The sequence below is a fragment of the Pteropus alecto genome, unplaced genomic scaffold, assembly GCF_000325575.1.
Source record: "Pteropus alecto unplaced genomic scaffold, ASM32557v1 scaffold270, whole genome shotgun sequence".
Taxonomy (NCBI): domain Eukaryota; kingdom Metazoa; phylum Chordata; class Mammalia; order Chiroptera; family Pteropodidae; genus Pteropus; species Pteropus alecto.
In genome coordinates this window covers 2,001,039-2,019,474 of record NW_006430735.1, presented here as the reverse complement: position 1 = coordinate 2,019,474, position 18,436 = coordinate 2,001,039, and the positions used below count along the sequence as shown (strand labels likewise).

General features: G+C 38.4%; 1 protein-coding gene across 1 annotated transcript in view; it reads right to left on the bottom strand.

Moving 5' to 3' along the window:
* Positions 1–2,081: 2,081 nt before the first annotated feature.
* BBX (BBX, HMG-box containing) overlaps positions 2,082–18,436 on the bottom strand; it is a 244,900-nt gene continuing 228,545 nt past the window's right edge. Inside the window, 4 exon segments of the mRNA XM_025050956.1 lie at positions 2,082–7,877; positions 13,553–13,739; positions 15,724–15,851; positions 15,853–15,916. Of these exon segments, the coding sequence (XP_024906724.1) occupies positions 7,790–7,877; positions 13,553–13,739; positions 15,724–15,851; positions 15,853–15,916 (467 nt within the window). The 3' untranslated portion in view covers positions 2,082–7,789.

Sequence of the window (18,436 nt, the reverse complement as noted above, 5' to 3'; positions counted from 1 at the left end):
CTTCTGACTGCAATGCACAACCCTGAGACAAAATGACCTTTGGTAAAATTCCCTAGGGTAAGGGATCTCCAAGAAGGGTGAGCCTTAAAGTAAGAATTATTTTCTCTCTTTCAGCAAGGCATTTCATTTTATGCTTTAATTTCTGGCCTGTTAACTGAGAACTTTGGATTTTAAAAATCTTTGGCACCAGGCTTCCAGAAGTCATCTAAAATTTTGTCTCTACCTCTCCCCTACGATAGATTTCACTCTTGTAAGTCTGGGGAAGGAACAAAACTCAGTGGGAACAGGGTTGGAGGAAAAGTGTAAAGGACATACAAAAGTTTATAAAAGTTTTATATAAAATCATAAAAGTTTTAACACTTGGGCCTTTTTAGACATTAAGTCTGGAAAAGACCAAAGATCATGGAAAGATACATGCCTCCTCCCCACCGTCCCCCACCTCTCCAAAAAATGCTAATGAAAGGCTCTCTTTGATCAAGTTAAAATCTGTTTACCTGTGGCTCAAGAAAGGTAAATGTAGAAATATTCAATTTAAAGTGTTTTCTAATTCCAAACGATCTTCGCCCCAGCACTAGTGTTCTGTAGCTCATGGATTCCTATTGCTTTAAACATGAAAAAAACATATTTTTTGAAATTGTGAGGAGGCCATAAATAGTGAAAAATAATTCATATCAAAAGATTTGTTCTTAAAGGCCGTATCTGAAATGTTTACACATGAAGTCACAATTCTGGAATACACATATCTGGAGTCGAGGGATGAAATGGAGAAAAATGAGTAAAAGACATGAAACAAGAATTGAGAAAAATGTTACTGGTTGAAGCTGGGTAATGGGTACATGGAGCTAAAAGATGCTAGCCTACATTTGCATGTTTTCCCATTATTTCAAAAAGGTGAAAAAGACTCTTCTTTCAGTACACATGGAATGGAGTAATATTAGTTTTAGTTTACTTGTTAAGAACTATTTTATTTTTCCTTTAAAGAGATTTCACGTCCTATCCCAAAAGACGTAATTGTCTAATACACATAGGACCATATAACCACACACGTATACTGTTGCCTTCCTTTTTTCGAACAATGTATATTCTTTGGTATGGAGCCCACCACAACACGTTTGATTCTCAGTAATTCAAAGGAAGTGCATTGGAGTATCAGAAAGTGTAATTCATTAGGTAGACAAATTTTATTGAAAGATCTTTTAGTGTTATAGAGGCATGAGGTAGCTGTGTGATTTAACCTACTGAGTTTCCCACACCAATATCTCCTCAAACAGCTTACCCCTAATGTATCAGCCCCTTAAAAGTTTATTTAAAAAAGTTATACTTAGTGTGTTTTCAATATTGATCATAGAATTGGAATAAAAATATTAAAATCAATTATCATTTAATGAGCATTTCTACTACAGGCCCCATGCCAGCTTTCATAGCTATTCTTTTTATCTTAGCAATGGTGTAAGGAGGTATTATCAACATCATTGTTTAGATAAGTGTGGTCCAGAGAGGTGGAAGAATCCAGTGGGAAATGGGAGCCAGAATTTGAAGCCAAGCCTGTCTGAATGCAAAGCCTACTTGATATATCATTATATTATACATGTATTTCTAGTGTGTGTGTGTGTATGTGTGTGTGTGTATGAATGCATGCTTTCAAAAAATAAACCATACTCAAGCTTCTAAGGTTCAGGAACACCATATGCAGCACATCTGAGGTCTGAGTTTATATTTTAGGTTTATATGGTCTGAATGCTATCACTTCCATAAGTTGTTATAATTCATGGCAAGATGGTATGTTCAGGTCATACTTTTCACAGGGAGGTACCTCAAGGATTCTCATCCTGAGGAGCAGGCTGAAACACATCTTCCTTCTGTCTGGTTGATTTCTGCTCACTAGGGAAAAGCAACAGAAGCTGATCGGACCACGGTGGGTCTCAGACCAACCAACAGTCTAGGGGAGACCATCACTGATGCTCTGAAGTAGCTCCCTTTTGTGAAAGTGTTTTTTCCCTACTGCTTTTAGTGAACATGGCATGTTGAAAGCACATACTCTATGGCCAGGAGTGTGAACATAAAGAAATATATTTGAATAATATCTTTAAAATATTTCAAATTTTTATTAAATATTTTTATTCATTTTTAAGATCACAGTTAAAGTACTTTAGCATGTTATACACATGACTTACATGTGCAATTTTTAGAAATATCAAATTAAGTATAAGATTTTGAAGAAAGAAATTATATAAATGTGTATATTGACTTTTACTACACATACATCTAAGAAAGCAATAATTCTGTTGTACCATTAAGTGGAAATCATTTATTACATGGCATGTTTACACCAACTCTAAAGAGAACCAAGCCAATTTCCGAAAGCAAAAAAAACAAAAACAAAAACAAAAACAAAAACAAATGAGCGATTCGATCATGCTGAAACTGTCAACAGACTTGAGACCTGGTGGTCAAATGAAGCTATGATTAATCATGACAAATAAGCAATTCAAACCTATGAGGAAGTTCATAATCTGGCATGTGGAATCTCAGGTGGTTTTTATTCTTTGACAAATTCCTGAGGGCAAAAGACTTTAGTGCTAATGAAACGAGAAAAATGTTGCTGAGCATGTGCTGACCTCCAGATCGTGAACCTTCCCTAGCCCCAGTTCTGCCACTCTGAAGAGCCTGAGGCACCAATGTGAGGTGTCAGTGGGGCAGGAGCCAGCCCCTCCGGGGGCCACAAAGAGAACTCGGTGTTAGTTCGTGAAGCATGCACGCCTCTGATTTAGAGCTTGTGAGGTAAGATTTGCAGTGAGGGTGGGAGGGTTTGGAGGCGTTGAATTAGGTCCTTGTTACTCAGTAACCAGTCCTGGCCCGAGCTATTAAGAAATCTTTGGAAAGAGTAGGTATGTTCACAACTAGTTCTGTGCAAGAAAATCGATTTGAGGGCAGGATCAATTTTGACCACTGACTGCCCCAAGAAAACAGTGGCCATAAGGACTTTTAAGTAAGTACAAGGTTTCCTCTTCCACCACAAATAATATTTGGCCAGTAGAGGAAATTTTTTTTGTGTGTGAGAATATGTATATTTTTAAAGGAAGCATAGTATAAGCACATGGAGGTGGATGAGGGAGTCAGAAATATTTCTTATTATTCACTCTTTTGTTGCTTCTTTGTTCTGAAACATAAGGAAGATAATGTCCCCAGTAAAAAGGACAAGGTCATTTATTATGGAGTATAATGAACTTAGTATCACTTCCACACTAAAGCAAAGCAGTCCATCAAACCCTGAATACTTCACCAGACAGATCTGGTGAGATGAAGTGAACAACTGTTTCTTTTTTTATTATAAGTATAATGTTAGTCAATCTAAGTAAGATAATTTTTAAAAGTCCCAAACTCAGATAAAAACAAAATCCAAATCTAATTCTTTGGGAATGCTTGTATAAATAAAAGCAACATCTAATTAACAATTAGTACACTCTTCATAAGGTGCAAAACAAGGTCCTATGTGGGGAAAGCTAAAATTTAATTGCCACCTACCTAGCAGTTACTCTGAATACTTTATATGTCAAATGTAATAACAGCATTTGCTTCTACTGCCCATTTTCAGCAATACATTGTTCTCTCTGGAGAAGGCGGTTTGTGAAGTCAAAACACTGCAGTGGAAAAAAGTGGCACTGAGGGTAGAAGCAAAAGACAAACCTTTGAAACGACTTAACTGAAATTAACTTTTAAAGCCGAGGTAGCCCATTAGGATTGGCCTTATCTGAGGGCTCTGTGGAGCAGTGCAATCAAAGCTGAATCTCCTCGAGAGTATCACATACACCCCAACTTTTCTTTTATAAACGAGGAATCCAGGCCTTTCTCCTCTCTGCCTTCCTGATTCTCTGTGAAGAGGAGGCATCTCTCCTCTGGTGTATGGATGCCAGCCTCCAGCCTCTAGCCTCTAGCTGCTGGTCTCCAGAACACTTAGGATTCATACAGTAGTTTAGCAGGCAGCATGGTCCCACTGCTTCACATTAATGCCAAATGCCAAACTTGGAACACAGCAATTTGATATTTCCCATCCCTCCCCTCCCCCACACATACTGTATAAACAAAACATGTCATTCAGTTTTCAGCTTCCTTCTGGTTCTGTATCAATTTATAATTTGCTTCAGATTTTACAGAGATGCAAACATTGTCATACGATGAGCCAACGACTGCAGAGTGCAAACAAAATTTTGTGACTTCGGCAGAGTAGCATGTAAGAAAATAACAGGATCAGACATGTTGGATTCTAAATAACTAGGCCATTCAGATGCTCCTTGTTGTTCATAGTGTTCCATCACTTTTTTTTTTTCTCCAGCAGTTTTAATGGCAGGAACTGGAGTATCAGCGGTAACATGGGAATGATGTCAGTATTTCAGCTTTGAGATGGCATTGGTAGAAAGCTCATCTGACAGAACTAAAATAAAATATTCCTGATATTTGTGGGGGTGGGGAAGAGACTGTCAGAATCACAACAGGGGCTTTAATGAATTAATAGATTTGATCTAAAAATCTGGGAACTAACCTAATTTGGGGATAAGAACCTGTACCTTCAATGTGGCTGTGGGACATATTTTTCCTTTTCCTGATCTCATTACAGTATCCAAACAAATAAAAACTTTAAAAGGATGTCTTACAGTATTTTTTCTTTCACTCAGCTTCTTAGAGCTTCAGCTTCAGTTACTATAATATACTCTACACACTTCAAAATTACATAGGAAATATCCAGAATAACTAAATAAATAAAAGACTAAAGGAAACTGAAACAGTACTGTGTCTCCATCTGAGACTAAATCACCCACTTCCAGCATCACAGAGAAGGGCTAGGACAGTTTTTTTCAAAAGATTTATATACAGGTTTGAATCCGGAAATTAAGGTTAAAAGCATAAATATTGATAATTTCAACTAAATCAGAATGGTTTCAGAAAGATATGATACAACAATTTAGAATAAAACATAGCAGAAGAGCATATTTTGGTTTGCTTGAGATATACATAAGGTGCAACAACTTTTTCTCTTGAGGATGCTTATGAAACAAATGTTAGTGTAGATGGTGTTTGCTGGCAGATTAAGGTACACGCCATAGCAATACAATTTTCCAAAGTAAAGAAGAATGAGAGAAATGAAATGAAAATGATAAAGGTGGAGGGACTACATGTTGGTCTGAAATATTCAAGCTAACAAATGTTGTTACTTGAAAATACCGACACCCCTTCCCAGAGGATTCAGGGCATGAGAAAAGCACTAATATTGAAATCAAGACTTCCACTCAGAGAAACGACAAGGCGAGTGTCTAAAGGTCTATAAAGCTTTGCAGGATTTCTGCTACTCTCAGTGCCTAAATAACCGCTTAAAAATTAAGCATTTCTACAAAAAGGTTTTTTTTTTTTTAAGTATTTGAAAACAGTCATATCCAGTTGTTGCCCTCCCCCTCCCACCCCTGCCTAAGGGAAAAGCCACTGAGGTTTAGGAAAAGCAGATCAAGTAAGATATTAATCACATAGAAAAAAGTAATCTTTTGCTTTGCTTCTTTTTAAAAAAAGGTCCCATGAATATACAGCAATCTCTTGAGGAACTCTAGTGAAATGTAATCAGAGGACTGAAGAAGGGTGCTCTGGCAAAAATAGACCTATTCTAACGTGTTCTATAGAATAACAAGTTAGTACCATTGTCAAGATGCATGTTCTGCACCATACAATTTTTGTTGTTGGTTTGGTTTTTTTTTTGGATTTTAGCTAATAATTTTAAAATCATTGCTAGCAAGTGGTCCAAAAACTCCCAACAGCCACCAACACTGGGACCCAGCAATTTCTACACATTCACTTTGTGTTTTGACATTTAGAAAATATTAATAAAACAGCATTGTAGTAAAAACATTATGCTGAAATCTGGGGCTGCTCACCTGATTTATTTCTATGTGAATGGGGTTAAGCTTTAACCTCTGATTAACCTTGCTTACTAATTCCTTCTTCCTCCACACCCACAATGAGTATGTATTTTGGAGAACACTGTTCCAATGCTCTGCTGTCCTCTTTACCTGCTTTGAAAAAAACCTCTCTCTATATATGCTTCTTCAACTCTGTTAGTATGTTGCACATATTTTCCAGCACTGAAAGTGTAGTAATATCTACAACAGTGAGAAGCTAAACTTAGTACTACTAGAGTCATTTTTCATATGGCTATTAGGTCAAATTACGATTAGAAAAAAATCATCATTACAATTCAGTCAAGTATAAATAAGAAAGCTAGATAAAACCTTGTAAACTGTCATCATTTAGAGATCTAATTCAAAAGCTTCAAACTTGAGCTAACACTATCAAAATTCCGCCAGTTTGAAAACCAATAAAAATTATTGCTGGAATCCAATAATTGAAATTTGGTAGTTTGTGCTACGATGTAAGAGTGGGGAAATACTTTGTGCTATGGTACAAATACCCTGTAAAATCTGTAGCCTCTGACTAATTTTGATTTATCACTTTGCATCTGTTGCTAGGAAACAAGACACTGTGAATGTCAGGTGGTTAAGTCGATATGCTGAATGTTCTAAGCCAGTTAATCCACTTGGCACTGGCATATGATGGTTGGTTTTATGTTCAAAAGCAACAAAACACAAAAAGGAAACAGAAACTTGCAGGTGGGTCTATGACTGACATTCCCACTCTGGTCAGGCACACCTCCCTTATCAGTTACTCAATACCTCCTTAACAACACAAACTCAAAATGGCTCTAAAAACCTGCAGTGCCAGTTAGGCTGTGCATAGCAATTGCTACCCGTCCAGTTTGGGATGGATGGAAAAAGTCTGTGGCTCAACGTCCACACGAAGTGAGTGTCTTCAATGTGTTCAGAATAGTGAAGTAATACTAAGGTCACTTCTGAATAATATTTTTCTTTTTTTTTTCTTGTTTGTATGAACAATCCATTGGTCACTTCGACCCTTGTGTAAAAATAAAAGAATCCTCAAGGCATGAAAACACCAGTAATCAGTAATCTGCAGGACTCTTCCCCTGTCTGGGAAAATATTTGCCACAATTTGCCCCAAGCAAATTCTTCTTGGTCACTCAAGGCTAAGAAAAAAATTCTGCTTGTAAGAATTGTAACTTTTTTCTCTCTTTTTTTGCCAGCAAACTACCACTCTGGTGGCAAATATAAAAGTGCAGAATATATGGACCACGAGGCCGAGCATACACCGCTAACAATGGTACATCTGCCTGCCCGTGCTGCGTGGGAGTCTCGCAACAGGCTTTTTAATATTATTCTACAATATAAATGTAGGTATAACCTATTATATAAACCATCTTATAACTCAAATCTCCATGTACAAAAAAGACTAAGAATATCTAATAATAACTAGTGCAGTGCGTCAGTTTTTGTTTTTTTGTTTTTTGTTTTGAAAGAATAACTAGGTATTATACGAAACTAGTTTCACACTCTCTGGTTGGTAAAAGAGATGCTGGATGAGCTACAGTAAAGGCAGCCTTTTACCAAGTTACCACCTATTACTGTCAAAAGCCTTCAATAGAAAGCAAAGCTCTAGGATCATTCCATTTCTGTTCATTATCAGACAGATAACATCACCCTCAAAGAATCTGAGTTCCGAAAGAACAAATGGGCCCAGGAGGCTAACTTCTGCTTCAAGTGAATCTGGGCCGTGTAGGGTAACAAGCACTTGTTTGCAGTCTATATTTTCCACCACATGGATTCACTAGCATCCCTCGGTAAAGACAAGGCTAGGGTAGTAGGTAAAGCACAATGTTTTACAATTAAAGGGCGCTTCACTGGTCAGCGCAGGAAATAAGTACAGGAGCCTGTGGCATTTCTTTTGGCTGGCCATCATGGGTGAGCGGAGTTGACCTCTGACCTCTGTAAAGCAAAAGAAAAAAAGAAATCACTTATTCAGTGTGTGCTATCACAAATAGGAGAGGATGATGAATAACAAAGAGCTTTCCAATATCTTGTGTAATCACTACTGCTGACTTTTTACTTATGTCATTTAATCAAAACCGATTTTGTCTCTAGAGCATTCTCTCTCTCTCTCTAGGATTTCTTATCTCAATTCCCCTCACACAACACAACAACATATTCTGTCCTCAACTGAATATTGTCAAGATAAAACCTGAAGCACCAATGGATTTGAGGAAATTCCCTACGTGGGAAAGTTTACATCAAGGGCTGAGGTTCTGGGACAATAATCTTCTTGATCCACTGATATTAAAAAATGACATGTTCCTTTCCTTGAGTTGCCTGAGGGGAAAACTCTCCTATACTAATTGATAACCTTCAGGCTCATTTCTTAAGCTGTATAATAATAAACTCAATTTAAAACTTAAGGCCAATAAAAGTAATGGTTCCTAAAGAAAAGGAGGTGGACAGTGACTCTGAAAAAAATAAATGAAAACACTGAAACCCTCCGAACTTAAAAAAAAAAAAAAGTTTCACAGGCGTATGTAGAGAAAATCTACAGGGGGAAGAAGGCTAGTACCAAGTGAATTTTAGAGTGCGAGAAAATCCAGTCAACTTGAGCCCAAATCAACTGGAAATACATGGGACACAGCTGATTTTTCATTCAGATTTTGTTTAATGAGTAGGATAAAAATATAATTTATTTCATGGTTATAACAAAACTATTATAAACTGTTCAAAATTCTTGGTAATTTCTACGGAGGTTCTCATTCCAAAAATAAGACTGGGAACCTCTCTGACATCTCCCAACAGGCCTACCAAGCCCATATGATGCACACCCACTGCTCAGGCCTAAGGTGGTCTGCAGTGCACATCACTGCACTGAAAATGGGTGACACAGCAAGAGGAGGAGGTATAAAAGCAATATTTTCATTGGTTTGACCATTTCAATATTGTATCTTCAGATTATGTATAACAAAAGGTGCTATTTTAAAATTCGAATTACATATGCTCCATAACTATATCCAATTTCATTCTCCTGATGCACAGATAAGAAAAATAATGGAGATAAATGACAACATTTGGGGATTTCAGAATCCAATGATCACTTAGCCTAAGATATTAAGATTTCAGAAAAACAAAACGTGTGTTATAATCAAATCCCTGGATTAATCTGTTTATTCATTGTGGGGATGCTGTAAGTACCAACTGTTCAATATGCTCAATCTGTTCAAGAAAGATGAAATTACAGTAATATTTTTTTACCTTTAAGATTAAAAATGTAATATTACAAAAGCCAAAAAAATTTTAATAAGTCTTAGGAAACAAAAAAAAAAAAAAAGGAAAGTGAAAGATGAAAAAGTATAAGCTAGAAAACAAAGATAGAGTGAGAGCGAAACAGGGAAATTGAAGTGGAAAGCCCAGCTTAATCACTGGAAAAAGGAGCCAGGAGTGTGATGGGAGAGAATGATGTGGCTGCAACTGATGGATCCAGTGTCCAGAGGAAAGGTTAGGGGAGGATCTTTGTGATTTTCCATGGCATGAGAGGTACTTGTTAAAGCATCACACTGGAGCAAAGGCAAAGACACTGGAGTTCAAAGACTTGTGTTCAAATGTTACCTTGGTTTGGCTGTGTGCTCTTGGCAAGCTAATTAACTATCTGGGCCATCATTAAAATGGGCCAAAAAAGGCCAACCTGGTGGGGCTGATTCTAGGATAAAGTTTAATGAACTTTCCTTTATAAAACTCCTCATAAATAAACAGGCTCTCAACAAAGTTTTACTCAAGTTCCAACTTGCTGCATTTTGTAAAACTTTCTATGTTGGGTTTCTGAACCTAATGTTAAGATTTCTTGTGACAAATTCGTGCAGATAATATAGTTCTACCTCTAACTCTGTTGATCACCCTTCTAAATCATGAAACTCAGGTGATGCCTAAGCAATAATTAATTGATGTGCAATCAGGTACGATTACATTAAGTCTATAGGCAGAGAGTAGCCTGGCAGCTCTGCTTTAACAGGTATGGGGGCTAAAGTTACAACTAAAAATCTTGGGGATGCGGGGTGAGAGCGCATCCTGCCTTTCTAGATATTAAGAAAACTAACCATTTGTTATATGGGGGGTAAAATTCTAGTAAGCAATATTATTCTTTCTAATGGAGAGGTTAAAAAAAAAAAATCATTTTTTCTATGCCGGCTAGCTAACTCATCCTTCCTGGAAATACATGGGACACAGCTGATTTTTCATTCAGATTTTGTTTAATGAGTAGGATAAAAATATAATTTATTTCATGGTTATAACAAAACTATTATAAACTGTTCAAAATTCTTGGTAATTTCTACGGAGGGTCTCATTGCAAAAATAAGACTGGGAACCTCTCTGACATCTCCCAACAGGCCTACCAAGCCCATATGATGCACACCCACTGCTCAGGCCTAAGGTGGTCTGCAGTGCACATCACTGCACTGAAAATGGGTGACACAGCAAGAGGAGGAGGTATAAAAGCAATATTTTCATTGGTTTGACCATTTCAATATTGTATCTTCAGATTATGTATAACAAAAGGTGCTATTTTAAAATTCGAATTACATATGCTCCATAACTATATCCAATTTCATTCTCCTGATGCACAGATAAGAAAAATAATGGAGATAAATGACAACATTTGGGGATTTCAGAATCCAATGATCACTTAGCCTAAGATATTAAGATTTCAGAAAAACAAAACGTGTGTTATAATCAAATCCCTGGATTAATCTGTTTATTCATTGTGGGGATGCTGTAAGTACCAACTGTTCAATATGCTCAATCTGTTCAAGAAAGATGAAATTACAGTAATATTTTTTTACCTTTAAGATTAAAAATGTAATATTACAAAAGCCAAAAAAATTTTAATAAGTCTTAGGAAACAAAAAAAAAAAAAAAGGAAAGTGAAAGATGAAAAAGTATAAGCTAGAAAACAAAGATAGAGTGAGAGCGAAACAGGGAAATTGAAGTGGAAAGCCCAGCTTAATCACTGGAAAAAGGAGCCAGGAGTGTGATGGGAGAGAATGATGTGGCTGCAACTGATGGATCCAGTGTCCAGAGGAAAGGTTAGGGGAGGATCTTTGTGATTTTCCATGGCATGAGAGGTACTTGTTAAAGCATCACACTGGAGCAAAGGCAAAGACACTGGAGTTCAAAGACTTGTGTTCAAATGTTACCTTGGTTTGGCTGTGTGCTCTTGGCAAGCTAATTAACTATCTGGGCCATCATTAAAATGGGCCAAAAAAGGCCAACCTGGTGGGGCTGATTCTAGGATAAAGTTTAATGAACTTTCCTTTATAAAACTCCTCATAAATAAACAGGCTCTCAACAAAGTTTTACTCAAGTTCCAACTTGCTGCATTTTGTAAAACTTTCTATGTTGGGTTTCTGAACCTAATGTTAAGATTTCTTGTGACAAATTCGTGCAGATAATATAGTTCTACCTCTAACTCTGTTGATCACCCTTCTAAATCATGAAACTCAGGTGATGCCTAAGCAATAATTAATTGATGTGCAATCAGGTACGATTACATTAAGTCTATAGGCAGAGAGTAGCCTGGCAGCTCTGCTTTAACAGGTATGGGGGCTAAAGTTACAACTAAAAATCTTGGGGATGCGGGGTGAGAGCGCATCCTGCCTTTCTAGATATTAAGAAAACTAACCATTTGTTATATGGGGGGTAAAATTCTAGTAAGCAATATTATTCTTTCTAATGGAGAGGTTAAAAAAAAAAAATCATGTTTTCTATGCCTGCTAGCTAATTAACACCTCATTTATTCATTCACTCATTCATCTGTTCGTTCATCCACTGATGTAACAGGAACTAAGGAAGCTGAGGACATTAAGAATAAAATAAGTGCTTTATTTTCAGAATATACTGGAAGGAGATAGAAGCATTAACATATAATTACTAACTAACATGACAGGTGGTGTAAGAAAGGTATGTACGGAGAATGCAGAGGCTTTCAGGAGGACTGAGAGAAGAGAATACAGAACGAGAGCTGGATGGAGGAGCAGCCTGAAAGGAGGAGGTACAAAGGGATTAGCTTATCTAGACAGCATCAAGAGATTCCATATGACTGTGGGGCACGGAGGCGAGGCGGTGGCGGTGGTGGAGAGAATGAAAAGCTGGGGCTCTCTGCTACTGCAAAGTGGAAGTCACGGAAGGCTGTTTGACAGCGATGGTATGGCCACAGTCATATTCACAAGGGAACACTGGCAGCAGCAAGGGTGAATGTGTGGTGGCCTTTTCTGAGACCTGAATCATGACGCCCCTTGGAATTCTTATATTTCCACAATTTATAGGGGCAGTTAGTACTCCTCAGGCATATACTTAATTCTTTTTGTATGTGTCTGAGTTTGTCCTTCGTACTCCACTGTAAAACTCCATGAGCGGAGAAGTGTCTTTGTGTTATCTCCCTCAAGAGACTTAAAGCAGATTTTAACAATGTCTGTCAGCATTCACTTGCTGTTAGGCACTTGCAGTGTACACATGAAAGAGGAATTTGACTTCTTGGAAATATCTAGAGGCTATCTGTGAGGAAGCACAAGAATTGTAATGTGACAGGTAAAGAGCAAGATGCAAACAAGGCTTATGTCAGGGCCTCCTAAACCTGTGTGAAAAAGGAGAATTGAGCCCACTAGGTGGGTATACAAGTTGTACTAGAGTTCAAGCTCTTTTGTACAAGCTCTTTTGTACTGAACACTGAAAGGCCAAGAAAGTAGCTCGTCTGTGGGTAATCCGCTCTCAATAAAAATATGAACTATCTGAGTTTACAAAAGGCTTTTCTGCCTTCCTAAAGGATCCATTAAATAGCAGAATACCCAATTATGCACTTAGAACTGAATATGCTTTCTGTGAGCCTTTACCAAGTTCAAAAAGCTTTCACACCTATGATCCTGGCTGATCCTTAGAACGCTGTGATTCTTAGAGATATCATTATGCTCAATGTAAGATGAGAAAACTGAGGCCCAGAGAGAGAAATAAACTACTTTGCAGTAAACACAGAGAGTGAAAGAAAAATCCAGGCCTTCTGCCTGCCACGACAGATGCCAAAATGCTCTTCTTCCACTGTTTTCTTTTGGTGGTACCATCACTGCCACCAACGCCATCCTCATTGGCGGTGCTTACTGTGTGCTAGCACTGGGACACTGATCTCCATTTTACAGAAGAAAAAAATGGAGGGTAAAGAGGTGAATGATCTTGCTCAAGGCTTTTGTAGTTTGCAGGTGACAGAGTTAGGACTCAAACCCAAATCTCATGCTTAATGATTAGACAATAATACTGTCTCTCTGTTCTCTCAAGCTCTTTACTGAAATGAAGTCTAGCCACAGAATAATATATTCAAAATAAAATACTTGGCTGGTTATAGTCCCTGATATTTTCCCACACTGCTCGTTAGTACAGCACTTTTGTAATGTGTCACATAAACAAAAGTGCTCTTAAACCAGGTCTTATGAACACTGATACATTATGAAAAATATCACCAATTATGTCAGAAAGGATGATTCAGGTTTCTATGTTGCTTTCTCCAACTGTGTTCTATGGAAGTGGGTGAAGCTGAGCTGGATCCCCAGAACCCCGGTGGAGCAAGGCGTTCCACCACTGACCTGTGCACGTTTTCCATGGCAGCCACTTCAGCCAGTGCGGCCAGGCTAAAGAACGCAGACACGGCCGGCATCTCTGGAGTGCTGCTCCGCGTCTCTGCAGCCTCGGCGCTGTGTGCGCATTCGTCATTGCAGCCTGTCGCGGTTACTTTAGGCAGACTCCTCTGCAGTTGTTCCTTTGGTTTGTCTTCTGTAACGAAAGGGAAATCTATTACGAGAAGATCTCTCTGTTCTCTCCAGAGAAAAGACACAGAGAAAACTCTGCCAGACAAGGTGAAATGAACTGATATTCTTTACTGTTCCCTTTTGTCATCCATTGAATATGAAGGCTTTTACAGAACCTCTTCTTCCACAGCAACAACATTTTTTTTATTAAGCTCAACTGCAGCTATGGGCAGCGCTGTGCCCCGAAGCTGAGCAGAAGAGAAGCTGTTTTATACAAGGTCAACAAATAGGTCCATCTTGGAGTGAGAAGGAGAAATGGGTTTTGGCCAAAATAAAACTCAAGAGACTTGTAAGAGGGGCCTACAGATGCTGTAAAAGGGCCCTTAAAAACCCAACCGACCGAATATTTCTAATGATGCCATTCCCTACTGTGGCAACTTGGACATTCAGTATGTTGTGACACTAAACACTTAGGATGGCAAACAATAATCTCAATGAGATTAATCAATTCCAGTGAGATCAAAATTTATCATTTTTGTTTTGAAGATACATTTTTGTTTGGAAGGAAGATAAAAGGCTCTCTCAGATTTATGAAGAGGTGTCTGAAATGCTCTGCGAATATACCCATTGGAAGCGAGTACACTTTATTATGCATTATAAAGGAAGAGAAATCTCTATCATGGTTTTTAAAACATGTTAACGGTATAAAATGATTGATAAAGCCAATAATGTCATATATTAAATTAACATGAAAGTGCTATGTGCTTTTCTACATAAAAGGGAATATTTTCTAAAATCTTTCACTCTTATAAGTGAGAGTGAGGCTATAACCATTTACAAAATGAAAATCACAAACAGAACCTAGAGTGGAAAGGGAAGGAAGGAGGGGCCTGCTGGATTAACAGGAAAACTAGATTCTAGTCTATCTCATCCTACTTCTAACTTAGTTGTTTGAAGTATTCGAAAACAAAATTCCACCCCTTTAAGCTTCATTTCTTACATGATAGGGTAAAATTGGGGGTCTTTAATATGCTTTATGATTCTCATAATCTACATATGCAAAACACAAGACAAGTGCACGAAGTTCACTGTCCTCTAATTCTATCTCAGCAAACACCAAATCTCTATTAACAACTACATTAATCTAAATCAGATATTTATAAACATTACTCTCACAAAATACTCATTTAAACATTTTTTTTTTTTTTTTTTTTTATAGAAGTCATTATGGACTTTTAACCTCTTTCTGGAAACTGGATGAGGGTGGAAGAGGGACACTTCCTTCAGGGTTAACAGAATAAGATGCTAGAGGTACTAAAAGGCAGAAAGGCAGCATCTAAGATCACTAACCCATAGTTAGTGCAGCAGTCCAAGATTTGAGGGAGGATGCTCAGTGTCACTCTCTGATACCACTCTTTAACTTGGGCCTTCAGGCAGTTCTGCTGCCAAGGAGGCCACCAGGAACAATAAACAGACCACAGGCCACAAATGAAAATGGAGAAATTCACTGAAAGTTAAGCTCCCTTGATGGTCTGAATGGCTTTACAACAAGTGGTGGATGCTTTCTAAGGTGTCTTAATTCATTGGTTTAAATACTTGATAATCTGGCTCATAGTGACTTGAACAGTGAACCATGGAGAAATACCGACTCATTTAGTTTTTTTTTAAAAGCCTAAGATCTTCGGGAATTTAGTTAACCAAGACTGTTTTTGTGCATGCTGAGAAAAGGAAGGAGAAACTGACAGTCTTAAAAATTACTTTTCCTTTCTAGGAATTTCAGACATGCTCTTGGAAAAACATCTATCATTTAAAACATGGACTAAAACATGTAGATTTGGGAGTCTAAAAAAACTAGTTCTCGAGAGATCTAGACGGAGAAAATGTTACTGTGACAAAAACCACAGAACAGGCCCATTTTTCAGTTTGCTTATAGTCATTTGCTGGCCAATGTGGCCATGAGGGTCACCTGCTTGCTCTGGTTATCTCTGTCTAATGCTCCCTCTTCTTACCCAAAGTACCTCCTGCTGGTGACACCCGGCCATCTGCTGTCCTGACCAGGTGTGTGATCTTGGTTTTCCTGGCTTTTCTCTTTTGGCTGCCCACCAGCGGTTCTTGTGCTGCTGTTGGCTCTGGAGTGTAGGGATTTTGCATTTTTAATCTTATGAGCAGGCTCTGTGGTGTTTTTGTCTTCTGTAAATATGGCTGAAATAGGACAAACCATATATAGTCACACACAAAAACACAAGGCACCAACATTGCTGTTGAGAGGACACATTTCTAAATGTCTGACACTTCAGAATGAACGCAGAACTTTCATTTAGTTTTCAAAGTACTAATGGGGAAAAAAAATAAAACATTACCCATACCTCTCAACAAATATATTTATTTATACTTGCTTTGATAGATTAAGTACAGAGAATTAAGAGTCCTACTCCACCACCACCACCTTTAACTGAACTAAAAGGCTATTGGAATAACATCTTCTCAGTGGGGAGGACAGTGTTTGCAAATCTGCATAAATTATGTCCCAACTGGCCACAATTTCTACATATGGTCAGGGGCCCAATCTAAGACCCTTTTGGCCAGCTGGTCTGGAGAGGATGATAAAGAAATTTCTCTTCTTCTGAAGAAACTGAGATTAAATATGTATTTCTTAAATTCCCAGTTATCACTGGAATGTCTGCTTTCAATCACCAGCTTGGACTGATCAGAAAAAAAACTGAGGCTTGACCTTTTTTCCATACTGACTGTTCAGCAAGGACCTGGCAAACACTGGTGAAGCCAGCATATAATGAAACACTCCCTTAATCACTGAATTCTAGGAGCAGGTGAATACGCTTAGTGAGATCATGTAATGAAGTACCACATGTCAGCAGGGCTCCTGGAAAGGTTAGTTTTAGGTACCCTGACTCTAACTGTAATATCAGTAAATCATTTAACAATACACATACTTGTATCCTAAGAATCACTATGTCAAGAGTAAGGGACACACTTGACACCAAAGACTTGTTTCCAGTTCAAACAGGTTGAGAATGCTTGTGTCTTATATACCCATTTCCTTAGGAGGTCATCTCTCCCTCCACTCCCTTAAATTCAAAGTAAGACAAGAATATGCAGATTATGAGTATAGCAAGTATTTAGGGGTACATATACGTAGTCAAGTTTCATGACTGGGACTTTTTTTATTCCAGTGGCCTAATGACTCTTGGGCAGGGAAAAGAGGCATCCTTCTATTTTTTAACTATCCAGTCTCTTAAGACAGGCATAGAAATCCTTTTTAATAAAGAAGAGGGGAGTGTGCTTCAGAAAATCAAGGTCTGACATGAAAAACTCTGAGCACACTAAACCTAGAGAATAACTTTAGGTGCTTATCAGAAGATAGATATGAAGGCAGACATTGGAAATAAGACAATATACATAACATTGGAAGGAAAAAAGCTGTAATAATGGGGTAAAAACAGAGCAAGGATAAAGGTGTGAAAATGCACTTGTTGGTATAAATATTTGCATAGCCTTCTTTTAAAATTTTAATCTAGCTCCTTAATGGGTTTAGGTACATTCGTGAGAAAGGAGGGCTATGAATTTGTAAGATATTTGCCCTCAGGAGGTTAATTCCAGGCTGCCCATTCCAAAATAAGTGGGAAATAATTTTAATTACATCAACAGAAAGGATGTAAAAACATAAATCAAATATGATTCAGGGCTTGCCCTTACCTCAGCCTTGTGCCTCTGCAAATACAGATGAAGCTTTGCTTGCTTAATGTCTGCTCACCTCCTGCTATGTGGCCCAGTTCCTAACAGGCCATGGACCCGTGCCAGTCCACGACCCGTGCCAGTCCACGGCCCGGGTGTTTGGGATCCCTGCTATAAAGGAGCCACACAGACCTGAAATTCTTTTCATTTTGCCACATAGCCCAGAATCAGGGTCCCAACCAGGGGAAAAGCAAGTCTTCAGTCAGCTGCAGAGGCACAAGGCTGGGGAAGAGTACTCCCTTGACTAGGACTGTTAGCATTTTTGTTTTTGGTGAGCCTTCAAATGGTTTCATTTCTATTCAATTGTTACTCCTTTTCCTGTGTGTTTCAGATGAGTTGGTAAAAACACAAGAAGAAGCCAAGGGATGGCAACAAAGGGAAGATGGGAGGTACAGTTCAGGCCTAAAAGCAGACTGGCAATAAGGGAAGCTCAGAGACCAGTAGACAAGGAACCAGGGGGTCAAAGGCAGATCAGCTGACAGATACCAGCAACCATCAGGTCCCAGAGGTTGGTGTACCGGGAGATAACAAAGGAGTGAAGCAGGCTGCCACGAAAATCACCAAAACGAAGGAAATACCGCCTCTCTAGACAGCGTCTTCTCTGAATCTACACTGTCAGATCAAGAAGTAATCGCAGGCCCAGCAGACAATCTATATTTGAAAAGAGTATGTAATATAAGATATTTGCCCTCAGGAGGTTAATTCCAGGCTGTCCTGACCAGGTGTGTGATCTTGCTAGAGTTTGGAAAAGGAAGTGAAAGTCGGTCCTGCTTCATGCTTTGAGCCACAGGTTATCCCCAGAACATCCTGTCTTGTCTGGTGGCCTAGACCAATGACAGCCTTCATTGTCAGCGCTTAGGGAGAACCCTTCCCAAGACAGAAGAACTGGAGAAGGCAGGAAGGCTAAAGTCAAAGAAGTAGTTGTCTGGACAGAACAGCAGATCTGAGTCTGGCAACATTAGCAAATGA